General features: G+C 53.8%; 1 protein-coding gene across 6 annotated transcripts in view; it reads right to left on the bottom strand.

Moving 5' to 3' along the window:
- Nucleotides 1-27,817, bottom strand: part of PLCG2 (phospholipase C gamma 2) — a 162,693-nt gene that overhangs the window by 31,707 nt on the left and 103,169 nt on the right. For all 6 annotated transcript variants that reach the window (XR_009692296.1, XM_061138170.1, XM_061138171.1 and 3 more), the window contains 15 exons: nucleotides 26,850-26,968; nucleotides 24,797-24,882; nucleotides 23,631-23,751; nucleotides 22,099-22,267; nucleotides 18,908-19,012; nucleotides 17,555-17,644; nucleotides 16,793-16,968; nucleotides 15,312-15,512; nucleotides 14,315-14,434; nucleotides 13,025-13,205; nucleotides 11,376-11,447; nucleotides 7,079-7,188; nucleotides 4,064-4,160; nucleotides 2,707-2,773; nucleotides 722-879 (listed from right to left, as the gene is read on the bottom strand). Coding sequence is in view for 5 of the 6 variants with exons in the window: in XM_061138170.1 (XP_060994153.1) it covers nucleotides 722-879; nucleotides 2,707-2,773; nucleotides 4,064-4,160; nucleotides 7,079-7,188; nucleotides 11,376-11,447; nucleotides 13,025-13,205; nucleotides 14,315-14,434; nucleotides 15,312-15,512; nucleotides 16,793-16,968; nucleotides 17,555-17,644; nucleotides 18,908-19,012; nucleotides 22,099-22,267; nucleotides 23,631-23,751; nucleotides 24,797-24,882; nucleotides 26,850-26,968 (1,872 nt within the window). In the remaining variant the exon portion in view is untranslated. The remainder of the gene's footprint in view (nucleotides 1-721; nucleotides 880-2,706; nucleotides 2,774-4,063; nucleotides 4,161-7,078; nucleotides 7,189-11,375; nucleotides 11,448-13,024; nucleotides 13,206-14,314; nucleotides 14,435-15,311; nucleotides 15,513-16,792; nucleotides 16,969-17,554; nucleotides 17,645-18,907; nucleotides 19,013-22,098; nucleotides 22,268-23,630; nucleotides 23,752-24,796; nucleotides 24,883-26,849; nucleotides 26,969-27,817) is intronic.

Below are 27,817 nucleotides of genomic sequence, written 5' to 3'. Positions count from 1 at the left end.
CTGGCCACAAGCTCGTGGTTCATCCCAAGTGACTGACGTGACGGCGTGACAAGCCTTGCAAAGAGCAAGGACCCGTACATAAAGCCTCTTGACGAGGATCTAGGATGGGAGGAAGATGGGAGGCATGCCAGGGAAGGTGCCCATCCGGACAGCCCTCAACACAGAGTCTTGTAAAGAGGTCTTTACTCCAGGGTGTTGAAAAGATGAGTCCCGGGGCCTCTAGTGACCAGAGACTGTCCAACTGTGAAGTCGCCCCCAGCAGGGAGAAGAAAAGATCAGGCCAAGTACACTGGAGGAGGGAGACTCGTCGACTGTAAGCAGAGGCCAGAGGGGTCTGGGAGATCCTGAGAAAGTTCTGGAGTCAGTCCTTTGGGTCAGGACCTGCCTGAGAAGCAGCTGGGCACACGGGGAACCCTAAAGCTTCTTCCCGGCTCCGTGGCCACAAGAAAGAGCAGACAGCCCCTTGCTCCATCATCCCAGAGACGGCAGCACGTCCCCAGGTCCTCCAGGCACGACGGCAGAGTGATCATGAAACACCACCACGAGACGCAGCCCCCCAGGAAGACCCACCGCCCCCTTCCAATCCGCAATGCTCCTGCCCCCTCCCTGCCACTTCCCCCCAAATTCTCTGTGGCTGCGGGGCCTGCTCCTCCTGCGGCCTGGACCCACCCGCACCTCGGCAGAGGACCAGGCCCAGCGGAGCCCGGGTGCCCAGGCTTACCTTGGTGTCCATCTTCCAGGTGATCTCCCGGATGCTCTGGAACCACTCAAACAGCTCCTCCACGCTGTCCGTGGCAAACTCTACTGGAGGGTCGCCCTGCTTCTTGGGCTCCAAGATAAAGACGAAAGGCTTCTGGTTCTTCCCGTGTGGGGCTTTTACTTTGGGAAAAGGATAACAAAAGTCCTGATCAGCCTGACAGAAGGCCAAGATGACCAAACTTCTAGTTCCCAGGTCACTTCTCTTACGACCCCAAGCTGACCATCACTGTGGATGTCGGGGCTGACTGGGACGTCTACCTTGGATCAGGTAGTGGTGTGGGTCTTAATGCGGGTCTTAAATGTGAATGTAACCCTATCTGGGAATGGGGGTCTGCGCAGACGTACAGAAGGATCTCAGGAGATCATCCCTGCCTTCCAGGAGGACCCTAAACCTGAGAACCAGTATCCTCATCACAGGAAGGAGAGGAAGAGGGAGCCCGAGACACCGAGGAGTCAGCTGGCCATCGAAGATGGAGACAGAGACTGCAGTAACGGGCATAGGGCACGCATGGCCAGCAGCCCCGAGAAGCTAGGTATGGAATCGGTTCTCTCTGCAGAGAAAGTATGTTCTAGAAAGAGAAAATGATGGCTACAAGAGGAAAAACTAAAATCTCTGGGCTCATCTGCCAGGCAGTGCTCTAAGTAGAACACATCCCACTGTATCTTATTTCATCCTCGTCACAGCTTTTTGGGGTGCTTCTCCCGTTCTGCCCATCTCACGGGGGAGACGACAGAGACTTGTTGAGGCAGAGGAGCCCATGGAAGGTCGCAGAGCTGGCAGCGGCCAAAGCTGAGGCTCCACTCAGACCTGACTCCCCTCCCCTGAGCCACAGGCCTGCGCTCTGAAGATGCAGCCCGCGGTGATGCGAAGGGCGACAGGGGGGAGAACAGCGCTCCAAATGCCCTGGCTCCAGTGGGGCTGCTCAGTCCTGTCCCGCTCTTTGTGACCCCGTGGACTGTAGCCCGCCAGGCGCCTCTGTCCATGGAATTCTCTAGGCAGGAATACTGGAGTGGGTTGCCATTTCCTTCTCCAGGGGAGCTTCCCGAGGCAGGAATCAAACCCAGGTCTCCCACATTGCAAGCAGACAACCATCTACACCACCAGGGAAGCCCTGGATCCAGTCCATCCCATAACTCGCAGCGGAACCCCAGGCAGCTCCTGTGGTCACTACGGGGCTTGCTTTTCTCACCCATTAACAGGAGTAAGAGTCCTTCTCCCACTTGCTGAGGCTAATGGACTGAAGGGCTGCGGTGGGCTGGTGTCGGGGTGGGAGGAGCAGAGGACACGGAAGCCGGCTCTGGAAACCTAGGCAGCCCCAGAGAAGCAAGCTGCTGTGGCTTCTTGCCCAGAAAGCCTCTCCTCACTGCTCCCTTCCATCTTAAAAGGCCCCAGAAGCAGCGCAGATCACACCCCTGCCACCATGGGCCCATTGAGGCCGTGGGCTCCCTCCTGCCCCAGGCTCCGAGGGTGGAGGCCAGGCTTCCTGTCGCCCAGCTGAGCTGAAGGAAGCTGCAGCCTTGGGGGCGGGGGGGTTATGACAGGCGCAGGGTCTCACAGGGCCTGAGAGGTGGAGCTGGGCTGAGAGCCAGACACCCCCAACTCCACACTCCACTGCACGAATGTCTCAGCTCCTCCAAGAGAAGCCCAGGGGACCCAGGCGGGGCCCTGAAATAAGGAAGACGGTGTTGGGAGTAACAGCAGCCCACACCCGTCCGGCACTTGTTATGTATGCACCAGAATGTTTTCACACTTTACAGATGTTAATAGCGTAACAATCTATGAGACATAAGATGAAGTCATTGACCAACCTGGCCCAGTACTCAGCTTCAGTACCCGAGCTGAGGCTAGAAAGCCCCGCCCCCTGCCCGGGACAGTCCAAAGGGGAGGGTGGGGGGCGGGGCGGGGACCTGGGTGGGAATCCAGGCTGAGACCACATGTGCACATACCAACATTATAGATGTTGAGATTCAGGATTCCTCTGCAAAGGGACCCTAAGGGATTGTCTTCAATAATCTGTGAAGAAACAAGACATAACTCACGTTCGTCTTAACGGGAATAATAAAAAGATAACCAGTTTCCAAAGCACACCGTTTAGCAGAGACACTGCCTGTGGAACTGTTTAAAATGCATTTTCATTACAGGCTACGTCCATGGGGAGAGAGCTAAATAATGAAGCCTGTTGCTGACGGGGACCCAGCGGCGAGTAGGTGCCGGCAGGTTCAGCATTTCATTTCCCAACCTGTAAAAACGTGCCTTGTGCAGTCTAGAGCAGGTTTCGAAGTGTTTCCACAGATCTGGTGTCAAAAAAAACACCGTAGACCCTTTCTTCTGACATTACTATGAAATGGGACTGGTCTCCTTTTCCAGCCCAGCTCAAGAACCTTCTGTGGCTCCCTGTGTCCTACAGAACCATCACCTAAGCTCTGCAGTCTGGCCTCCAGGCTTTCTGCTCCATCTGCCAGCTCTTCCTTCCACTGCACATTTTCCATCCTGGAGGCCAGATGAGATGGGAGTATCTTGGTCTCTGTAAAGTTGGTAGAACTGTGTATCTGCCCATTGCATGGACCATCCCCACCCTCCACCGGGCTAATGCTGACTGTGGGTAAAGGGCAATGTGGTTCAGACACAGCTGGGAGGATCATGTCTCTGCCTCAGGGCGAGCACAGTTTCCACCACCACCCCTTGGCTCAGGCCATACCTCCCACCTGGAATTCCCTCCTGCCAGTCTCTCGCTGTTGAACTCTAACTTGACTTTTAACGCTCAAAGGTCCCTTCCTCCATGCAGCCTTCCCTGACTGCCCCAACTCTCTCAGAAGAAAGTCTAAGATTTCAGCCTCGGTGTACTGCTGTCACCTTGAAAGTACCTGCTCTTCAAGCTTTCTGAGCAAGAGGCAGTGAGGAGTAGAAACCAGGTTTGCAACGTCACCAGGAGAGCTTCCCCTCACCCCGCACATGGGCCAGCTTGCTTACTCACACCGAACACGTTCTGAACGTCTGGCTGGCCAAGCTAAAAGTGTTTCATCTGCAAGTCGGTTTAAGCAAAGGACAAATTCCCTGTCTGGCCGTTTTCACTCTGGAGGGAATCCTCCTGCATATGCAAAGCCTTCCAGCCCAGCACAACCTGATTTAAACCTGTCTGTCTGTTCAAGTGACTTTCACCCACAACTCGGGGACAGTCCTGATTTCCCCATCACTCTGCTGTCCCTGGTCCGGAGCTCAGGGCAACGCGTGCAAAAATGTGTCCACGGAGCTCCCAGAACAGGATCGGTGGGTCCCTCCCTGCTACGAACGATGGAGACTCACTTGCTTATCCGCCTCCTCCCCTTCCATTGGTGAAATGTCCTCGACGTAATTGGACGGGAAGTACTGCTGGATTCTGGTTCCATAGTCTCCTTTCCACCTACAGAAACACAGAAGGCATTGTCAGGAAGCCTGGGCCAAGCAGTGTTAACCCTCATTACTGCTCGCTAGCTCCCTGCTGCTGGCGGCAGGAGGGAGGCGGCCAGTGACCGGGTGACCAGGGGAGGGGGGTCATCAGCTGTGGTCCTCTGCTGTTTCCACCAGCAGTGACTGCTGGGGCTCACCCTTCCCTGACCGTGATCCCAGTGTTTGGTCAGACCACCGAGTCCAAAGTTTCAGTGCTTTAAGTGGGCATCAGATACTGTACAAGACAAAAGCTTGGCTCTGGCGGAGGCCCAACCCCTTCAGGGACGGCTGTGAATTTAGAGACAGGGGTGGGGGTAAGGAAGGGTCTGCTGTCAGATGGTCTGGACTTGAGTCCCAGCTCTACCACCAACTGCACCAGTGCCCTGAGCCTCAGACCCTCCATCTGGTGTGGGGGTGGTCCCCGCGTCCCCCTCTGAGGACCTTACTGGGACCATAGGAGTTAACATCGTCTTGCGTTTACATGTGAAGCGCTCCATAGTGCTAATTCTCGTTATTCAGCTAAAACTGTGCCCCCACCCCTGACATTCCCACCTTGGTAGCAACACTAATAACATGAGACATTATAGACCTTTGTACGTGTCTTGACTCAAGCAAACTGGCCGCACCTCCAAGATGCCCGCAAGTCTGATGCCTGGACTGGATCCTCCTCCAAGCCCTCCCATGGCCCACTTTCTGAAGTCAGGGGGCTCCTTCCAGAATGCACCTCTGACCCACCACACCGAGGCCTTCAAAATCAAGCCTAGACTGTGTAGCTTGGCCATCATAATGCTCTAACCCAGGGACCTCAACTCCTGCCTGTCTCTGCCTTGAACCTGATATTCATTCCAGACCGTCTGTGGCCCACTCCCCACATGGCCCTGCCATGCTCTCTACCTTCTATGCCATAGTCCAAGCCCTCTAAAGCCACCTAACAATTTAAGACTCAGCCGCGGTCTTCCTCTTCCAGGGAGCCTTCCCTGACTGCCACCAGGCTGAGAGCTCTTCCTCTGTGCTCCCTGGGATCTTTCCCCCAGCTGTCAAAGCAGTCCACACCTTACATTAACCTACAGTTACCGATCAGTTTCCCTTCTACATGCGAACTTCCTCAGTCTTAATCAAATCTACACTTGGGGGCACTTCACACATTACTGACTGGAAACATATTAACTCCACAGGCATGAGTTTCTGCAAAAATCCCCTGGTCAATAATGTGTTAACAAATGTTTGCTGACCTGAATAAGCAGAGAGGACTGACTGTCCCACGGCCTGGTGGAAACAGAATTGCCAGCTGTGAGGCCGTTTCACATTCTCTTTTCAACCTTCATTTCTCCAGACCCATCTCCAGCAAAGTCTGGCTGAATGGGCAACGGTATGGACCATGTGCCCAGAACTGGGTAGTTTACACCTACGGTCCAGGTGTAATTATTAACTATGCATTCCCTTCACTCTCAAATGCATCCCGGTTTAAACAAAAATGATTTGGTCCTCTAATCTGGAAGGATGCAAAAAAAATGTGGTCCGAGGCAGGCATCCCTCTAGGTAGCAATCTTGACAGCAGGGAGAGAATAAGCAATGAGGGCACCTCAGAAGGGCCTATGGCTTACCCTCAGTCCCTTGCTAACAGCACTTACTTCAGTCTCTTAACCCATCTTGAGACAAAATCCTCTGCAGATCCAGGTAAGCAATGGGTTTGGAAAGAGGGTATTCTCCAAATTAAAAGAAAAAAAAAAAACTTGGTAAACCTCTGGATCTAGCACATGAGTGCGCAGAGTGTGGCCTCTTGAGTCAGAAGGCCTAGCTTCAAATCTCAGGCTGCTATGTGACCCTGGACAAGTTCCTGCTTCACTGTGCCTCAAGTGTCCTCATCTGTAAAAGGAGGGAAGAAGAGAAGCAACCTTACAGGGTCACTGTGTCGATCCCATGAATGATTTCAAATGAAGTCCTTAAGACGGTGCTGACACTGCTCCTTTTGAGTTGCTATTCAGATTTCTAGTCAGGACCGGCTATCTTCCGAGAGGAAGACGCACCAATTTTATGAGGTGCCTGAGTCTCTGCAAGGGCTCGTAGTTATGAACAATCCTTACTGCTCTAAGATAGGAACCATCCCATGAAACCACCTGCTGAGGGAACCTATGGGTGGGCAGAGAATTCTTCTCCCTGGGTGAAAAAAAAAGGGGGAAGAGAGAACTCAACTGTCACACACCCCGGTGCCTTTGGCCTGAAAATGCACCTCTTTAATCCACGATGGGGCCACTGCACAGGGCACGGGACTATGCAATAGCACAAGAATTTGAATTTAAAACGCACAGGCTTGCATAATGGGAACAGCTTGTGGTGTTCAGTAGCTGAACTTTGGAAAGCCTCATTCACTGCATCTATTCATTGCCCATGGGATTCTCCAGGCATGAGTACTGGAGTGGGTTGCCATGCCCTCCTCCACAGTATCTTCCCAATCCAGGGATGGAACCCACCACATCTTTTATGACTCCTGTGTTGGAGGCAGGTTCTTTACCACTAGCACCACCTGGGAAGCCCACATAAAGCAGAGATAATCACAGTCATAACCCTGCAGGGCTGTAACAAGAATTTGCTTAATGTATGAAAGCAATTAGCATAGTGCTTGCCACACAGTAAGACCTCAATAAATGGTAGCTGCTATTATAATTAAGATAATATGTAGTATGACATATATTAATAAATGACATCATCATAATTGCTATTGCTGTTTACCCACTTTTGCAAATAGAGCATGTATTGGTCACCTCCCCAGAGAAAGTATGACACGTCAAAGCCAGGCCAGAACAGGAGATACGGGGGTCAGGGTTCAGCCAGCGCTTGAGTCTCACTGCTAGAAAGGGACAGGTCGAGGGGCCCAGCTTCCCTCAGCCTTACCAGCCCCCAGGCTCCTTGGAGACGTTGTGGATGAGGGCACCACGGCAAAAGCTCAGCTCATCGCTCTGCTTGGCTCTGTAATCATACAGAGCTTTCACGGTTCTCTGAGGCTTTCAGGGAAAACAAGAAGGTAAAGGGTCAGGCCAGGCAACAGAACAGGGAGGCAGCTGCACTTTCTGGCACATTTGGTTCTTCTCAAAACAGAGGGCGGCTTTAGTCCAGGGTTATGGCGCCATCTGGTGGCAAAGGGCTTGCATTGCCAGGGAGCCACAAGTTCAGTTCAGTTCAGTCAGCCTCAGGATCAGTCCTTCCAATGAACACCCAGGGCTGATCTCCTCTAGGATGGACTGGTTGGATCTCCTTGCAGTCCAAGGGACTCTCAAGAGTCTTCTCCAACACCACAGTTCAAAAGCATCAATTTTTCGGCGCTCAGCTATCTTCACAGTCCAACTCTCACATCCATACATGACTACTGGAAAAATCATAGCCTTGACTGGACAGACCTTTGTTGGCAAAGTAATGTCTCTGCTTTTTAATATGCTATCTAGGTTGGTCATAACTTTCCTTTAGGAATGCCTAAATCAGAGCCTAGGTTTTTCCAGTAGTCGTGTACAGATGTCAGAGTTGGCCCACAAAGAAGGCTGAGCACCAAAGAATTGATGCTTTCAAACTGTGGTGCCAGATAAGACTCTTGAGAGTCCCCTGGACTGCAAGGACATCAAACCAGTCCATCCTAAAGGAAATCAACCCTGAATAATCATTGGAAGGACTGATGCTGAAGCTCCAATACTTTGGCCACCTGATGCAAAAAGCTGACTCTATTGGAAAAGACCCTGATGCTGGGAAAGATTGAAGGTGGGAGGAGAAGGGGGCGACAGAGGATGAGATGGTTGGATGGCATCACTGACTCAATGGACATGAGTTTGAGCAAACTCCGGGAGATGATGAAGGACAGGAAAGCCTGGGATGATGCAATCCATGGGTCGCAAAAAGTTGGCCACAACTGAGCATCTGAATAGCAAAGGGCATCTCAGCATAAGCCGGTATTTCCTCAACAAAGGAAGGACATGCCTTTGAGGAACCACGCCCACCACCTCTGAAGTTCTCACTACCCATGTTCACCAGCCCACTCAGCAGTTCAAGCTCAACACCATTTCTGGCGGCCCCCGAGCCTCACCAGCATTTTTACCGGGGACGCCCTGACATTTGGGATGCTGGCATTCTGCAGTGCCCGAGGTGCTCCTCCATGAAAGCACCAAGTGCGGCCTCGCACGGGCAGAAACAGGACAGAACCGAGTGCAGAGCGCCTCCTCCGCGATTTGCTGCTGGGCAAGCACAACCCACGGCAAAATGAGCACCCACACAGCAAGCAGACGCTTAACAGGAAAACCTCCAAAACGGCCAACCTGCTTACATCAGCAGCGTCCCCTCCTCCGACACAAGGAAGTGGGAATGGGGGTTTTCACAAGGAATCCATAAAACTGCTCCTCAAGAGCACGGGGCTCTGAAGTCAGACATGTGGTTCAAATCCTCGGTTTGCCCCTTCTGTCTGTTTCCCCATCTATGAAATAGGGATTGAAACACTGCATACTTCACAGGGTCATTGAGACTATTAAGTGAGATAACACACGCGAGGATAAAAATGACAACAGTGAGCATTTCTTAAGTTCTTACTACAGTCAAAGCCCTGTTTTGGACCTTTTATCTACAGTATCTCCTCTAATCCTCACAATCCTAACAGGCAGGGAGTAGTGATGGTATCCCATTTTACAGACGAGGAAATAGAGGTCCAGAGAGATGAAGCATCCTTGGCCAAAGTCAACCACCTGGCAAGTGGCTGAGCAGAGAAAGACTCCATTAAAGTGAGTTACCACCATAGTCTGTGATGCTTACAGTGTGGGTTCTGTAAGCTTTGCCATGGGAACTCCAACCAGAGCTTTTGAACTTGACTCCTCAACCTTCACACAGAGCCAGCTCTTCTGTGCATCCTGCTCCAAGGGCAGACCGGACAAGTTGTGTCTTTCCCCAGGAAACTCTACAGGTCGCTGCCAGACTCCAAGGCCACGAGGAAGGTACAGCCAGGGGCAGAGAGGGTGCCACATGATGGCGTCTACAAGGAGTGCGTCTCCAGCCTGAGGGATGGCAGGAGAGGTCCTCATGTCAGGTCCCTCGTGAGCTAGAGAAATGAGCCACCCATCGCGTGACCAAGCAGGCATGCGGCACCGCAGTGGCTACAAGCGCATGTCTGGGAGCATCCAAATCCTAGCTCCACACTCACATCAACCATTCAACTACTGTGTACCTCAGTTGTCTCACCTGTACAATGGGCACAAAAATGGCACCTAATGCCTGGGGCTGTTAGAGGTAATGAGCCATCAGGTGCTTACCTCAATGCTCGCTGTGCGGTCATCAATATGTGCCACCTGTCAATACTGACCTCATCACTCCAGTTCTAAGAACTCATCCAAAGGACATAAAGAGAAAGACACAAAACCTCACAGGTGAAGAAATCATTTTAGTGTTAACGAGAAGAGCTCAGCCTAGAGACAACCCAAATGGCCATTGATGGAGACACAGCTAAAGGGCCCAGTTACCTAGAATATTGTACAGCATAAACAATATTCTCTTTTTAAGTTACAATTCTACTCCGGGTTCAGTTCAGTTGCTCAGTCATGTCCGACTCTTTGCGACCCCATGGACTGCAACACGCTAGGCTTCCCTGTCCAGGTAGCGCATCAAAAGTGCGTGGCCCACCAGGCTCAACAAAAAATGGTCATTATGTAGATCAGCAGTGAAGAAACTCACTCGTGGCTGAGCGGCAGATGAATGAAGAAAAGAAATGGCAGGTGCTGGGGTGGGGCTGTAAAACATATCTCCCCGCGGACAAGGACCAGCGGGGACGCAACACCCACAGGTGCAGACGGCTACCGCATCAGGATGGTGAGACCAGGCCGGACGGTTTTCCCTGCTTTTAAAGTGTTTCCCTTTTCATTATTACATCATTTTTCAATCACAAGAAGAATAACTGTATTTTGAGGCACTCGCCACAGTCTAGCAGCTTGCACTCAAACTCCGCATATGATCGTGTTTTACTAGGCTCACTGGGTATAGGGAGACTTCCTCTACATACCTTGGTATAGTTACCAGGGTTTAATAATGGGGAGATTTCACATCAAACATCCAGATTACTGGCTTGTCTCGAGAAATCAGAAGACCCCGCCTGGTCTCTGAAATGGCAGCTGCTGACGGGGGTGGCTGCTCTCGAGATGGGTGCATCCTCGGTTTACCATGATCTCCACCATCCCCCGACATCTGCCTGACGTGAGGCCATGTCATTCTCATAACCAAAGCATCTGTCAGTTCTAATAAATGCTTTTTTTTCTATTTGGCTAAGTCCCCTAATGCACTTCACACCCGGTGCCATGCACCCACAATTTTTCAAGACTTCACTGCTTGCTGAAAGGGATTTGCATTGGACAAGGAGTTTTAAGTTTAAAAGAAAATCTCCGGATTGCTACAGAGCCCACCAGCAGGGTGTCCCTTCCAAAGCGAGAACTGTACACTAATCACAGACAGGACAGCCCCGCCAAATGGAAAACTCGGCAGCATTGCTCCTCTGCAGGCTCCAGCTGAATTTAAGATGAAACCGGGAGCTTCAGGCTAACAGTAAAATCCAGCCCTACCTGCGTGAAATGATTCAGCAGCCAGGGTGGGAATACGAGATAGCGTGCACACGGCAGAGGGGTCGCTGAACCAAATGGAATTTATAAACACCACAGGCTCAGTCAGTGAGCAAGGAACATCTGAAAAGACTTTTAATTAAAAGCTGTTGGGCCCAAAGGTGGTTCATCAAACTTCAGAATTTTAGCAAGGCTCAGTCACATTTGGATGGAATTCTATTAACCTCTTCCCTGAAACTAGATGTCACATTGTCAATCGTCATTTCTTCTCCCCTCCAAAAATTTTTTGGCAGAGTTTTCCAAAACGTTCCCTTGCCCTGTTTTAACTGGGGGATAGACCCTACGTCAATCTGTTTGTTGTTATTTAATCACTAGGTCGTGTCCAGCTCTTCTGCAACCCCATGGCTGTGGCCTGACAGGCTCCTCTGTCTATGGTATTGTCCAGGCTAGAATACTGGACTGGTTGCCATTTCCTTCTCCAGGGGATCTTCCTGATCCAGAGACTGAACCCACATCTCCTGCGTTGGCAGGCGATTTCTTTACCAATGAACCACCTGAGAAGACCCATGTCAGTCTAGTGAGTAGGTAATAGTGTGAATCAGAAGTTTGCACTATACCATTGAAGGATTGATTTCACTGGGATCCACATACATTCTGCTGACGTCATAGAGGGAGTTTATATCTCTTTCCTGAAAAAGAAGAGAGAAAAATAAATGGAATCACTCAAGCTCCCAGAACAGCCCTAACTTAGAACAAGGATTCTTCTAGGCATCCTCATGGTTTCCTGCCCTCTAACAGAAGAGCTGAAACCTCAGTTTGTTCACCTTGTGGGTAGAACCAGTAAGAAGCTATTAAGAAGTTCCCCAAAACTTGGAAATCTTACCCCAGAATCAGAGAGACCCCTATGCAGGCCTACCCCATGCCAGGCGCCATCCTCCTTTTTCAAAACACAAGATCTGAGATGCTCTGGTGTCCTGGAGCAAGCTCACCACTCTTCCTGACCCATGTTCAATGTCGGCAGCTTGAAACTGGCCACCACAGGAGTGGTGAAACTGGCAAATGCCACAAAGCAGGGCTTCTCTCCGCAGAGCGGGTAGTAAACCTTCACCAGCACACACTGGAGACCCCTCCTGCCCTTCCCCAGCCCCCACTGGGCGGCACCCCCACCCCACACTGCAGTCCTGTGCCTGCCTGCCCCCCACCTGGAACCCGCCTCCTTCACAGCTCCCAGCCGCTCCGCCCCCGGCTGCCTTCCCACCCTCTGCAGGAGGCCCGCTCCCAACTCCCTGGCCCCAGTCTGATGCAGTGCCCACCCCACAGCGCCCCATCCTGTTCTCGTCTTCACTGTAACTCACCCTGCCCGGGAGCATCATAGTTACGTGACTGTGTCACCCGCTCCCCTTTCTAGGACCTGAATGTCCCAAGGGCTCAAGGTGTTCCACCGTGCTCTCCCCGCATCCAGACACACGGTTCCTGACGCGTGCCTGGTGCACAATCTCTTTTCAATGAAGTACTGAATCTATCTGATAGGAACTGGGACATGGTGATCAGACTGCCTCCCTTCACCACTCAGAACCTCCCAGTGGGGACTTCCCTGGTGGTCCGGATATCACTTCCACTGCATGGGCTGCAGGTTCAATCCCTGGTCAGGGAACTAAGATACTGTGTGCTTGCATGGCATGGACCAAAAAAAGAAAAGAACAACTCTCTGATAGCTCAGAATAAAAGCCCCTGTGTATGGCCCCACTCCACACAGTTCCGTCCTTATTTAGTTCTGCCCCAACCCTGGACCACTTAGGCCCAGCCATGCCAGCTTCTCCTCTTTGTCCCCACACATGCTCTCACCTCAGGACCTTTGCACTGACTGTTCTTTCCTCCTCCTCACAGCTGCAGGCTGTCTCCTCCACCTCCCAGCGTGTCTGCCCACGTCTCCTCATCAGCAAGTCCCTCCTGAGCACCCCCGAGAACTGCGGCCCCTTCCCCATCATCTACCCACTTAGCCACCTGTCTCAGCGTGTTGTTCTCTGGAGCACTTATGATCCTACCAGCTGACACGTGCTCTGACAGTTCTTCATCTCGTGTGTCGTCTGTCTCCCCCACACTGGACTATAAGACCACGGGGCATTGTCTGCGTCCACTCTGCAGCTTTGGACCCAGAGCCGTGCGGGGTGCATGTACGTGCTGGATCAAGGTTTGCTGAATGAACCAGCAGGTGAACCGTAACCTCAGGATATCCCACCGTGTCCCGGGCGGGTCAGCCACCCACCATGTTGTAGCGCTCCAGGAGCTCGGGGGTCACGGGGTAGCGCAATTTCATCTTCCGGTAGAGCGCGTGCTTCTCGTAGTAGCTGACCAGCTCCACGAGGCTCTCGAAGTAGGCGGAGGTGCCCAGCACGAAGTGCCGGCCGTCTCGGTTGATGCGACAGTGCTTCACCTTGCCCCTGGCCCTGGGGGGAGACCACGGGGCTGACATCCCGCAGCCGGGTGACGGCCACACGAGCCCACCAATGGGAAACAGCCCGGTCACCCATCCTGGGGCACCAGACAGACCGACGTGGTGGGACTTCCCTGGGGCCCCGGTGGGTTATCTCCACACTTCCAACGCGAGGGGCACAGGTTTGAGCCCTGGTCAGGCAACCAGGATCACACATGCCATGCGGTGAGGTCAAAAGAGTATCTGAAGGGCCTTCCCTGGTGGCTCAGCGGCTAAGACTCTGCACTCCCAATGCAGATACCCTGAGTTCAATCCCTGGTCCAGGAACTAGATCCCACATGCTGCAACTAAGACTTGGCAAAGCTAAATAAATGAATAAATATTTTTTTAAGTATTTGAAAAAATATTAATTAATTTAAAAATAAATAAATAAAAATAAATAGGTGAGGCCTTGAAGGCAGCCCAGTGTCCGGAACATCACTTGGGAACTCAACCTTTGGAACCCAGTGTTCTACTATCATCACCAAGAACACGCAAGGAAACCCTGCAAATGGGGAGATGGAGGGACCGTTTGATGACCCTCCCTCATACTGCTTTTGGTGGAAATTGGAGGACGCAGGTGTCTCGGGGCTGAATTAACACCGAGAACCACGGCCCTGAGACGGCTGGTCCACACGGCCTCCCCACTGGCGGGCAGTGGCAGCGGCGGCTGGGAGGAGACCAGGGCTGCATCGCCACCCATCCGGGTTGCCAGTGCTGCTGGGGTGCAAACTCCAGCTCCGCCACTAACGGGCTGCCGGTTTTCAGCAGGTCGTTCCTTGCCCTGTGCCTCAGTTTCCTCCTCCAAAAAGTATCGGTGTGGGTCAAGCTCACCCCACAGAGTTGTGGGAAGATTAAATGAATCAGTGTAAAACACATTCCTCTCGGGAACACAGAACAGTGGCTGGCATGCTGAAAGTACACAGTATTAGCGCAGCCTGCTTCTGCTCTCCTTATTACTGTGACTGTCCCCATCGTAGCTGACACTCTGGACAGAGGACCCTGGGTCCAGCGTCCACCTGCAGTTCCCCCTTTCTTCTCCCAGCTGCCCCTCCCAGGCGCGGCTGCAGCCCAGGGGCTTACCTGAAGGTGATGGCGTAGGAGTCGGCGCCCTCCCGCCTCCGGATGAGGAAGGCCCCGTCCCGGGGCACCCGCATCAGCATGTCCTCCGCCTCCCCGCGGCTCAGCCCGTCATAGTACCACCTGCAGCACAGGCCGGGACGGCCAGGGGAGAGGCCGCTGAGACGCAGCGGAGGGGGGCGCTGTGGGTCCCGGGCCTGCAGTACGAGCCTGGGGCCCACCACGGAAACTACACAGCGCGCCTCCCCGTCCGACATCCCTTCTAGAGACGGCGACTGTGAACACCACCACCCAGACACAGCTCAGGTGAAGCATTCCTGTGACAGGGGAGTCCGCTTGGAGCACGAGAGAATGAATCAACTTAAATCTATGACCCCTCCCCGACCACTGACCCAAGCATCAGAGCGTGACACGGCCACTGCAGTGTCTCAGAAACTCAGAGGCAGAAAACATGCACAGCGGGGTTTAGAGGGGTAGGGGGTTAATTTCAAAGATGCAAAATAGCAAATTTTAAGGCCATCCACTTGAATACAGACAAGAAAAGTAAAACTCAAGGTTGTCACAGCTCTATGGCTTCCTCAGAAAGGTGCACTTGAGCAGGCTTCTGATTAAAAATTACTCTTTTCTTTTCAGAACTAGTTAACCCTTTGCAAGGCCTAACCGATATTCTCTTTACAATTATTATTATTTTTTTTTTTGCTTTCAGACCAATAGGAATGACCTCTGACAAGTAGAACGGTAACACCGGGTCAGAATTAGTCTCTGAAAAATCAAAGCCCAAGAACTCGGGACTCTGAAGACAAAGCAGAAGAAAGGATGGGAGGGGTGGAGGGAGAGGAAGGAAGAACAGGTAGCAGGTATCTGGACAGTGGCCGCCCGGAGGGGGGACTTAAAGAGACCCTGGTGGGCCCAGGCGAGGAGCCTCGTGGGAGCGCGGGCCCCAGCCCACCCGCAAGGCTGGCATTTCCGACCCGCGCCCCCAGAGCAGGGGAGCACGTACGGCTTGGACTCGTGCGGGTTGGGGTTGGGCACGGGGTCGGTCAGCCGGAGCTCGAACTCGGCGCAGCGCAGGTGTGTCTCGCGGTAGTGCTGGATGAGGGCGTAGATGCTGCTGAACATGAGGTTGTCAGTCAGATAGTACTTCATGGTCCCGCCCTCCATGGTGGAGCGGATCCGGCAGTGCTGCACGCGGCCCGACCGCCTGCGGGGAGGGGGACCACGTCAAAGCCAGCCCGGCGGGCTCCTCTTGCACCCGGGCCAGAGCTGCAGCCGCGGCCCCCGGGGCGGACGCTGTGTGTGACCGCACAGGCCTCCCTCTGCTCTTTGAACCCACCAGGGCTTCCATACAAGCTACTCCTTGAGCCTGGATTCCAGAACATTCTACCTACTTCCTCTGCTTGCTGTCCCCTTTACCTACATAACTGGTCCTCTGGAGCCAGACAGCCTGGGTTCCAATCCTGACTCTGCCACTGATGAGCTAAGTGACCCTGAACAAGTGACTTGTCCCCTCTGAGCCTCCCTATTACGATCCTAGTGGTCCAACAAGGACAATGGCAGTATTCGCCTCACAGAGATCTCCTGAGGGTGAAACAAGATCACACACACACAGAACATGCCTGGAATGCTGCCTGGCACGTGGTAAACCTCTTATAGGTGTTAGCTCTCACTATTATTTGTCTGTTGTTAATATTAGAACTTTTATCCTTCAGGTCTCAATTTAAACACCACTTCTTTCAGGAAGTCTTCCCTGATCTTTCTCCCAACATCACACCAGATCCCGCTCTGACATTCATAACATCCTGCATTTTTTCCACTGCACTTGTCACAACTAGAATTATGTATTATTTGCGTGATTCCTTTTTCACTGTCCATCTCCATTCTCAGACTCTAATTTCCAAGAGGACAGGGACTGTGTCTGCCTGGTCACTGCTAAGTCACTGTGCCTAGCACTAAGCAAGTACCCCAAAATGAATAGGTGTAGATAAGCTCACTATAGCCTCACCACAGTTCTGTAAGTTTACTTTACAATATTTAATACTGCACTGAAATATCACTAATGTTGATGACTATGTTTTGGGGGCCTCACTCAACCCAAGTCCTGCCCCCTAAAACTCACTAAATGAAGTCTGCATTTCTAGTCCATGCGTGCATGCTAAGCCACTTCAGTCATGTCCAACTCTCTGCAACCCTATGGACTGCAGCCTGCCAGGCTCCTCTGTCCATGGAATTTCCCAGGCAAGAGTACTGGAGTGGGTAGCCATTCCCTTCTCCAGGAGATCTTCCCAAACCAGGGATCAAACCCGTGTCTCCTGTGGCGCCTGCATTGCAGGTGGATTCTTTACCGCTGAGTAACCAGGGAAGCCTCGGTTTCCAGCCCAGCCCCACCCAAGTCCAGCCTAAGCTGGAACCACTTGCCACGTGGCCCCTCGGTCCCACCAGCTGTGGGGAGAAGGTGGGCATGGCCGGACAGAGGGGCATTACCAGAAGGACAGGGTGTAGTCGTTGGGGAAGGTCTCGCTCTCCCGCACCAAGAAGGTCCCATCCTTGCCCCCTGTCTCGGCACAGTATTCCTGCAGCAGCTTCTCGGCACTTGTCCTCTTCTCCACCTTCTTGTGGAACCACTTCTCCCCAAAATGCAGCTCTGTGGGGGGTATATCCTGGGCCACAAAGAGAGGAGAGGCTTCTGAAAACCAGGGCCAGCATCACCAGACCGGCCCATCTGTGCACGCCGCTTCAGGGGACTGGATAACAGAGCAAGGATGGCCTCAGCTGGCCTTCACCCCAGGAGGTCTGGGAAGCCAGCCTCCACTGCCCTCCCCACACCAGACACCTACTCCTGACAGCCCCCATTCTCGGTGGCCTCCTGAGTCATGGCCCAGGACAGCCTCAACTCTATTGTACAGGAAGCCTGAAAGCTACAATACCCTGGGGACTGCACTCAAGAACAGCACCAAGGATGGTCAGCAGCCCAGGGGCAGAGGGCAGGAAAGCCAGGAACTAAGTTAGGTGGGGCTGAACAGAGCATCCAATTGTCCTCATCCTCTCCTATCAAGGCCAATCAAGCCTTTCAGAGAGCAGGAAAGACTCTTAAGCCTCATTGGCTAAGCACATGGGCCAGCCAACCAATCAGAGAAGAGCCAGGCAAGCCTTGGTACCCAAACAGGCAGCTCCATGGATAGGCTGAGCATGTCCAGGCCTGCTGGCCACAGGATAAGAAGAGCAGCATAGGAGGTCTCCACCTACCAGCGGCAGCTCCTCTTCCACAGTCTGTTCAATGTCGTCGCTGAAGGACAGCGTGGCATCAGCAATGGCACAGTAGTGCCGAGTCCATTTCTACAAATTAAGATCAGCATTAGGTCTCCCCCCAAATCTCTGCTGCATCAACTCTGAGGCCCACGGCTCCTGCCTGGCATCACCCCCGGGACTTGCCTTTCCCATTTTTGTAGCTGTTTATGGTGGTTTCACTGAACTCAAGCCCCTGTGAGATGTTTCCTTTAAAACACCTATTACTCTGGGATTCTTTTAGCATTTTCAGGGCTTCTTTATTCAGTATGCCTAAAAGCAGACACAACACAGCATCATGTTCATCTGATTTGAAGCCTTTTATGAATAATGGGATTGTTTTCTCTGTGTGTGTGCCTCCATGGCTGTCTTTTTCTATTTCATCTACCTTTTAAAACTTTCACAATTTCTCAGCCAGTCTATCTAGAGACCCTTTCTTCAACATTTAAATATGACTTAATTCTTTATTTAACCATTTTTAAGGTTTATTTCAAGGCTATAAGAACAGACATGTAAAAAATACTCAAATATTTGCGGAAAAACAAATATTACACATATATGTAAAATCTGTAATAATCACTTTGCTATACACCTGAAACTAACATAACACTGTACATCAATTATATACTTCAATCAATCATTTTGATCAATATCTACTCAAATGGATTGCCATGTTAGGTTAAGGGATATGAGAAGTGGCATTAACATTCAAAATGCCTCATTCTTATCAAAACACAATGTTTCTTTGGGAATTCCCAGGCAGTCCAGTGGTTAGGACTCTGTGCTTCCACGCAGGGGACCTGGGTTCAACCCCTGGTGGGGGAACTGAGATCCTGCAAGCCGTGTGGCACAGAAAATAATAATAATAATGTTCCCAGGGAACTGTCTCAGGTTGGAGGATACTAAGGAGTTAGGACAACTAATTGCATTATTGCATCCTTTGGACCAGAAAAAGGACATCAGTGGACAGACTGGAATAAGGCCCATAAATTAGTCCGTAGTAATATAGCTAGGGTTCCACTTCCTGGTTATGACAATTACACTCTGGTTACAGAGGATGTTTCTATTTGGGGAAACTGGGTGAAGGGTGTATGAGGAGTATGTGTGTGTGTCTTCATTTCTGCGTGAAAATCTATAGTATGTTACATTGAATATAAAATTATTTCAAAATAAAACATAAGGCCAGAGAAAAACACGGTTTGCTAACAATGAGCCGTTCGCTTAGAACGAGCTGAGCGTAGGACGGGAATGGCCTCAGCGCTGCCGGCGGGCGGCGGCGCGCTCCGGGCTCTGGGCGGGCGCGAGAAGCCGCACCTGGTCGATGGGGTCCCACATGTGCAGCTCGCCCTGCTGCTTGTGCTCGTCCTTCTTGTCCTCCATGTTCACGTCCACGTCGCCTCGGGGGCCCAGCTTCTTATGCTGAGGGGAGAACATACAGAGCCGTCTCCCTGAGACCCAGAGTGAGGATCGCGGAGCCAGCAAGCCCTCCTCCCCGTCGGCCCAGCACCCACTCGCACCGTTCCGCCTCAGGGCCTTTGCACCGCTGGTTCTCTCTGCCCGGCTTCTCTCTCACCACCCTCAGCTCTGCACGCGGCATCACCTCCCCAGAGGAGCTTCCCTTGTCTATGTGACATGAAACTGCCCACATGCCCCTTTCCCGTCCCTGTCACTCTCGAGCCCCTGGATATAATTAATCTTCATACTCTTTGGCCCTGTGTGTAGCTACGTATCTGTCTTCTGTCCTCCCTGCTGGAATATAAGCCCCATGAGGACAGGGACTTTGTTTTGTTCCCTGTTGAATCTCCTGAGCTAGCTGAGCAGATAGTGATTGCTCAGTAAATATTCAGTGAGTCAACGATGCGCCCACGTTCTCCAGCACACAGAGGGAAAGGCAAGGCCACAGTGCGTCTGTGGGCACACTGGGGACGTAGGCTGAGAAGACCTGGGTGCAAACAGCCCTGCTGCTGCTTTATCAGCTGTGTGACCCGGGGCAGGTGGCCACGCTCCTCTGAAACCTTTGTGTCCATCGGCAAGACCAAGAGGACGACTATGAAGACATCCCCCCAGGCGAGTGCTGACCATCCACATCACACGCACCAGCCCTGGGCAGCGGTGGCCTGGTTGAGGGGACTCAGGATGGGGAGTCAGACGCGGGTGTGAATTGAGGGCCCATCGCCTTCCTTATTGGGGGGCCTCGGCCACATGACAAGCTGCCTCAGTAACTTCCATTGTGAAATGGGGGTGACAGAGCCCCTGCCGGGTCCCGGAAGGCAGTGGGCAAGCAGGATACATGGCGTGGCACGACATAAATCTCCATTTGAACAGCCCTGAGTGACATCTTTGGCAGGAACTGTGTAGCCTCCGCTTGGTCAACCTCTGCACCTGCGTCCTCCCCTGTCAAGGGGGCTGGGGACCCAGATGACCCGTCCTGGGGGGCTGTCATGAGGCTGAAGACCATTTCTGAGTGTGAACCCAGCCCCGCGTGCAGCACTCGCTGACGGGGTCACAGATGCTATTTCCACCCCCTTTCCCTGAAGTTGACAGCGGTGAGCCACGAAGGGGCACCGCTGGGCCCAGGGCTGCTCCTGAAGGGGCGTGTGCTACCCCACACCGTGAAATGGGAGCCAAGAAGTCCCTGGGGACACACAGAGAGCTGTCCTAATGGACACAGAAGGACGTCACAGAGAAAGGCAACCAGGCCCCCCGAAGAATCACCGACCAAACCTGAGAAGCTGTGGACCCTCCCCGGCCAAGCCCCCTCTGCCCCTCATCCTACCAGAATGCTAGAAGCTTCCCCGGACGTCTTAGGGAAATCTACCCCAAAATCTCAGCCAATTCCTCCGAATACACTGCTGCTCTGACCCAAGGGCACACCAGGGTCCCCCCCTCCAGATGGGCCTCGGCAAAGCCCGCTCACTGCTCTGCTCTCCTCCGCTTAGAGGCTGGTCTCCCCCCGAGACCATGACCTCCCGACACATGGGGAATGTCCCCAGTGCGTCTCCGTGGTCCAGTGACAATCCAGGGCACATACCACGTGTTTGCACCACCCACCTTCAAGGATGTTACTCCCTGAACCTGAAGGGCCTTCCCCCTTCTCTGCCTGGTAAACCCGTGTTCGTCCTTCCCGTGGACCCGCTGGCTGTCACCAAAATCCACGTCGCTTCTTCCACTGATGCTGCCCTGCCAGTATCAGCACCCCTGCAGGCAGGGTGGTCACACAACTAGGTTCTCAGGCCAGGACAGGCGAGGCCGGGCCTGTCCCACTGACGTCCCCCCTGCCTACCAGGCATCCCTCGCCCTGGACCCACCGTGTTCCCCTTTCTGCGAGCCGGATCTCCATGTGCCTGCAACCCAGCATTGACCACACAAGGACGGTGCCCTAAGGCAGCCTGGGCCAGTTCTGTGCCATGGACCCCACCTCTGACGTCTGGGGAAGAGTACAGAGCCTTTCCTCAGAACAACATTCATGATGCATAAAATTACAAGAGAAATCAATGATACTGAAATACAACTATTAAGACAGTAAATAAAAATCCTTGTAACATACTAATAGATATGCCTCTTTATTAACACCTCACATAAGATCTAGAGGCAGATCTAATAACCATCATAATTTCAAAGTTGTGATGAGCACACATTAGTTTGAGATATTTGCAACAACTGCAAATGTGATGTGAAAACATCCATGACTGCTGCTGGTGATGAAGCCCCAGGTGGCTTGTTGCCAATATTCATGACGAAGGAGGTGTTACGTTTTGCTTACATGTTAACAAAGAGGCAACATTTTTGCCCCAAGTTCACATGCCACCATCGCCTCCCCCCCTAATTCTACCTGTGGACTCTTGGGGGCTCTGCAGGACCTCACCTGGAAACCCCTTCCCTGGGAGAGCACAGAACAAGGGGAGCGGGTCCGGGTCCCTGGACAACCTCGTGGACCAGAGTCCACTCTCCTGCACACAGGGCTTGAACCGACATGCTTTAAGCCGCTGTCCATCTGGTCTCTTGACCCAAATGTCACCCTCTCCACGGTGCTCATGGCTGCCACTCATCCCCCCCAACAGCACCCAGCTTACCACCCCCACCACCCCCGGTGCACACAGTCCTTTGGGGCAGCTGTCCATCTCCAGTCCCCCTCCCCAGCTACCCTGGGAGCTCCCGAGGGCAAGAACGGAGCCTGGGTCTCACTGGGACAGCCCCAGCACATCGCGAGGGCCTGACAGAGAGGAACATGGTGAAGAGCGGCCAAGAAACAGACGAGAGACACTGAGTGAATGCGTCCGGGGCACTGCTGCGGGACAGGGTAGTTCCGCGCACTCTGCACACACTCTTTCGCACTTATACTCGCGGCACACGGACAGTGTGGGTTTTATCGTGAGTCCCCAGACAGCGAGCACACAGGGGCACTGGGAGGTTAAGCGACCTTGCCCGGGTCAGGAGCGGAGTGAGCGAGGAGAACGGCGAGCCAGGACCCCGGCCCCCGCGCGCGTGACGCCCCGAGCCGCTACCTTGATGATGATCTTCCCGCGCAGCTGGCTGGGCGACGGCAGCTGGTCGGCACTGGCCTCCTTGGGTTTGGTCAGCAGCAGGTCTCCAAGCACCTCCTTGAACACCCGGGCCATGTGGCGCTGCTGCTCCACACAGCAGTGCTCCTCAATGGACAGGATCACGGGGAAGCTGCAGGCGGGCGGGTGGCAGGGGTCAGCGGGGCGGGCGCTGGCCACCCGCACGGGGCTCCCCAGCCTCCTCCGGGCTCTGCAAGCAGGACCTGACCTGCACTCTCGGCCTGGAGGGGTGCCAACACTCAGCCGAGGCTTGTCGGCGGTGCCTTTGGTCAAGATGGAGCCCAGCGGGTGAGATGGGGGTGTGTGTTGGGGGAAGGGGTGTCTGTGTGTGTGTGTGTGTCTATGTGGGGTGTGTTGGGGTAGGGAGTATGTCTGTGTGTCTATGTGGAGTGTCCAGGGAGTGGGGAGTCTGCACGTGTCTATGTGGGGTGTCTAGGGGGTGGGGAGTGTGTGTGTGTGTGTGTGTGTGTGTGTCTATGTGGGGCATGTCTGGGAGGTGGGGAATGTGTGCATGTATATGTGTGTGTATCTATGTGGGGATGTCAGGGGGTGGGGAGTATATGTGGGGGGGGGGCGTGCCTCAGAGGTGGGGAGGGAGTGTGTGTGTGTGTGTGTGTGTGTCTACGTGGGGTGTGTGGGGGTGGGGAGTATGTGTGTCTATGTGGGCCGTGTCTGAGATGTGGGGAGTGTGTGAGTGTGTGTGTGTGTCTATGTGGGGTGTGCAGGGGAGTGAGGAGTATGTCTGTTGTCTATATGGGGTGTCTGGGGGATAGGGAGTATGTGTATGTGTGTGTGTCTATGTGGGGCGTATCTGGGAGGTGAGGAGTGTGTGTGTGAGTATGTGAGTGCATGTGTGTGTGTGTGTCTATGTGGGGCATGACTGGGAGATGGGGAGTGTATGTGTGTGTGTGTGTGTCTATGTGGGGTGTCAGGGGGTGGGGAGTATGTGTGTCCATGTAGAGTGTCTAGGGAGTGGGGAGTCTGTGTGTGTCTATGTGGGGTGTCTGGGGGGTGGGGAATATGTGTGTGTGTCTCTGGGGGTGTCTGGGGGGTGGGGAGTATGTATATGTGGAGGGGGCGTGTCTGGGAGGTGAGGAGTGTGTGTGTGAGTATGTGAGTGTATGTGTGTGTGTGTGTCTATGTGGGGTGTGTCAGGGGGTAGGGAATGTGTGTGTGTCCATGCGGGGTGTGCAGAGGGGTGGGGAGTATGTATATGTGTGTGTGTGGGGGGGGGGACGTGTCTGGGAGGTGGGGAGTGTGTGTATATCTGTGTGTGTGTGTCTGTCTGTGTGGGGTAACTGGGAGGTGGGGAATGTATGTGTGTTTGTGTGTCTATGTGGGGTGTGTCAAGGGGTAGGGAATGTGTGTGTGTCCATGCGGGGTGTGCAGAGGGGTGGGGAGTATGTCTGTGTCTGTCCACCCAACCCCAGCGGCCTTCCCCTTGAAGGCGAACCACCAGGAGACCAGCCGCTGACCTGGAGGTGACAAAGGCGTGGTCTTTGATGGCCTGCACGACGTCATCGAACTTGATCTTTGTGGTCCGCGTCCAGCCATGGTAGATGATGGGCTTGCCGTCGGGCCCGTCCCAGCAGTCCACTGCGGGCAGAAGCGGGCGCCCTGAGCTCCCACCCGTCCCCCTCCACGGCCACGCTGCCCAGGTGACGGCTGTGCCTCGGCCCCCGCCCCAGCGCCGGCTCCATCACCCGGACACCGGGCCAGACCCGGCCAGCCCGGGGCCACCAGCCTGAGGACACGCGTCAGCTGCATGCACGTTATAGGAAGATTGGGTGGTCTAATTAAAGGTCCCTTTGTGATGCCACACGTCCGTCCCACAGACACTAGTTCAAACTTTTTTAACAGAGATTTATCGTGCGTTTTATCTTCTGATGTGACTTGTCTAAACTCTGGCTTGCTTTCTCTGCCAGAGGGAACATTACAGAGCAGTGAGAGATTTATTTTTCGAGATTCATGGTTACATAGAAGGTGAACATCCTCTATATTTTTAACCCCCAGAGGAGACAGGAGCTGACATTTTCAAACTAAATTTTTTTCACATTTGCTTTTTCCCTAAGAGAGAAAAAGGCATAAATGAGGCAGCACTCTGTAGGAGGAACTGCCATTAAGGTCTGATACCTGATGAATGTTTCTGACTGAGCTGGGGCCTACATCAGCGCCTTGTGCCTTTCCCAGCCTGGCACACCCAGGAGCCCCTGGCAGGGGTCAGGCTAGGGCATCAGGAGGAAGCACCCGCTCCCAGCGACGTCCGGGGACCTGGAGTCACCTGTGTGGGGCAGCTGCAAGCACCCAGGCACAGGCACTCAGGGACCCCTGCTGAACCACGCAGGGCGCCCTCCTGCCTCTAACTACAGCCCCGAGGGGCCGCAGGACAGGAAGGCCATCTTTACGATGGGCTTCCCAGTCTCTCCGCTGTATCTGGATGCTTTCCGAACAAGAAGACCACTGCCCAAGAAAACCACTGTCCGACCTGGCCAGGCCCAAAGTCCCTCCTTGTTGTGGGGGACCCTGTCTTTGGGGGAAAGCCCCCGGCCTGGTGGGGGTCGCCTGGCTCCGCCCCCAGGCTGCCCCGCCCACCCCCACCCCTCGGGCCCCCACCTGCGGCATCCGGAGGGCGGGTACTCACACTCGATGCAGCGGCAGCCCATCCGCAGGCAGCGGATGTAGGCCTCCGGGGACGACTCGCTCCGCAGCTGGTCTCCCGTGAGGTACCTGCGGGAGCGGGGGCCATGTGGGGGCAGGCCTGCACCTTGGGGCGCCCCTGGGGAACTTCTCAGCCTGAGCCCCCAATGCCCTGAGTTCTTCCTGTCTAGAAAGATTCCCCCCACCTCACCCCTCATTAGGATCTGGGCCAGACACAGGCAATCACATGCCGAGACAGGAGCCTCAGACTCAGGCTATGGTTGTGGGAGGTGAAGGGGAACCATCCTGGAAACCCAAGGGTGGGGTGGAGAACGTGTGTTCTGTCAAGGAAAACATGGTCGAAGGGAGTCAGGAGTGAGATTGATGGACAATGATAAATGGACAACTCCTGACAGCTGCCCCCCACGCTACACAAGGCAGAGGTGGGCCATCATTCTGACCTCAGGGCCCCAGGCCCGGCACAGGATAAATGGAACTGCTACCCCGTGAACTACGTCCACCAAAGCTGATGCAGAAAGACCAATTTTTATCACTCTCCTCCCTACCATCCACGTTCCCCTCCTTTAAGAGTCTGTGTTGCTCAGCCATCTTCTGGGTTTGGCAGAATCCGCCATTCTCCAACACATACTCAAACCAAAGGTAGGAATGAGAACTATGAAGTCCCTACGCCCCTGAATAGGAAGGTGTCTTCCAAAATGCCTGGAGACAAACCTCAGGGCCTGCTCTCCACCTCCTGTCTGGACGACACTCGGGAAAGTGCCAGTCAACAGCCCAGGACCGAAGGCCTCCACCCCCTCACCTAATAAAGCAGACCGAGGATCAGAGCTTGAGTGCACACCCATTTCTCCCTTCCTGTCTGCCCTTTTTTTTCAATCAGGGCACACTACCAAAGATACACATTTGAGTGTGCTGGTCTCTGTCCTAAAACCCATCGGTGGGGGCCCCCGCCGCCTTCCCAGACCCCACTCAAGCTGGCCTGCTGGCCTCGTCTCCCGCCACTCGCCGTCCCCGGGCCTGTGCCCTCGTCCTGCTAGACCCCTGCCCCGGACACTCGCATGTGCTGTCCCTGTGTCTGAGACCCGCCTCCTCCCCTCGCCACCTGTCTCTCACCAACGCCTGCTCATTGCTGAGGCTCAGGGGAGGCCCTTTCCCCATCCAGACACAGGAGGACAGGGGCTGATCCTGCCCACTCCCCCGTGTTTTTCTATTTTTTGGCCCCACTGTGCGGTATGCGGGATCTTTGTTTCTCAACCAGGGACTGAATCCAAGCCCCCTGCAGTGGAAATGCGAGCCCAGGGCCTGGCGCAAGGCGAACTCTCAGTAAAAGTCAGTTCAGTGACTAATTCAACTGCTTTCCTGAGAGCTGGACCATAAAGAAGGCTGAGCACTGGAGAACTGATGCTTTCGAACTGTGGCGCTGGAGAAGACTCTGGAGAGTCCCTTGTACTGCAAGGAAAACAAACCAGTCCATCCTAAAGGAGATCAGCCCTGAATATTCACTGGAAGGAGTGATGCTGAAGCTGAAGCTCCAGTACTTTGGCCACCTGACGCGAAGAGCTGACTCACTGGAAAAGACCCTGATGCTGGGAAAGGCTGAAGGCGGGAGGAGAAGGGGACGGCAGAGGATGAGATGGCTGGATGGCATCGCCGACTCCATGGACACGAGTTTGAGCAAAGTCAGGGAGACAGGAAGGACAGGGGAGCCTGGCGTGTTGCAGTACTTGGGGTCACAAAGAGTCAGACACGACTTAGGGACTCAACAACACCAACAGCTATGAATGAGATGCCCAAACTGGGCAAACTGGCTTTGTCAACCGGCTTCTTAGGGCCACAGAGAAAGGATTACTAAGGCAATACCAACTAGGAAAGACAGATGCGTCTCCCCTCCCCTCCAGCAGCTTCCACACAGCCCAGCGTGAGCAGCGAGGGCCTGTGCTCCGCCCACTGCCCACACGCTCTGCCGGAGCAGCGCACCGGAGTGCCCTCGGTACCGCCCTTCTCCTGCCTGACGGCCGCAGGCTGGCGGGGAGACTCACGTGTTGTGAGACGAGGAGATCCAGTAATGAGACAAGGGGTTGTTCATGTCCTGCATGTCCACCACGTCATACTTCTCGTCCCAGATGCTGTTCTCCCGGGAAAACAGGAACGTGAGGAACTGGGGGAGGCACAGGCACGCGGGGTCACCACGCGAGGCGCGGGCGGCGGCCGGCCCCTGCGGGCCCCGGTCCCCCCGAAGACTCCACACACCGCCCCCGGGCCTCAGCGACCCGGGTCAGCCCGGGGGGCGGGACGCGAAGACTCCACACACCGCCCCCGGGCCTCAGCGACCCGTTTCCAAAGCAGAAAACTCGGCTTGCAACAGGCTGTATGAACACACGCTTCGCTGACCTATACAGTTCATTTCCTTTTCCATACGTTTCCTCAAGTATTTGAGGCTACAAGAGTACACGCGGCCCATATACAAGGGTTTGGAGACAATAATACCAGGAACATTTGTGAACGCACCATCCGATATGAAAAACAGAACACCGCCAGTATCGTGATATCTAAAAGGCAAGAAATTCCATCTACCAGTTCCTGACCCCTTAAAAAAGAAAACAGAAGCCTGAGTGACACTGCTTCCTGGGAACAACCTTACATGGGGCGAAGGGAGCTCCCCAGTTCCCCTCAGCCCCTGCTGCCTCACGCGGGGCCAAGGGCACCCATTTCCACATCTTGCAAAAAGCCACACAAACCCTGCAATTCTAGTGCTGTCCTTATGGTTTAAGGCTCACTGACAGCAACTCCCTCTAGCGGCAAAAGAAAAGATTTCACCTACGTGATCAAACAGAGGAGGAGGAGAAAGATCAAAGACTGTGATGGTTTAGGACCAAGGGAAAAAACAGCTCTTGACAGAGAGAGGCAGTCTAGGGACATCTAGCAGCAAAGCCCTCCAAGGGAAGAGACCTAGAAGATACACTTTGGAGGACAGCGATGTGAATCCAGAAGCCATGCCCACAGGACA

This window comes from Dama dama, chromosome 4, assembly GCF_033118175.1.
Source record: "Dama dama isolate Ldn47 chromosome 4, ASM3311817v1, whole genome shotgun sequence".
Lineage (NCBI taxonomy): Eukaryota > Metazoa > Chordata > Mammalia > Artiodactyla > Cervidae > Dama > Dama dama.
Note: the sequence above shows the minus strand (reverse complement) of the source record. Positions and strands in the feature narration are given on the sequence as shown.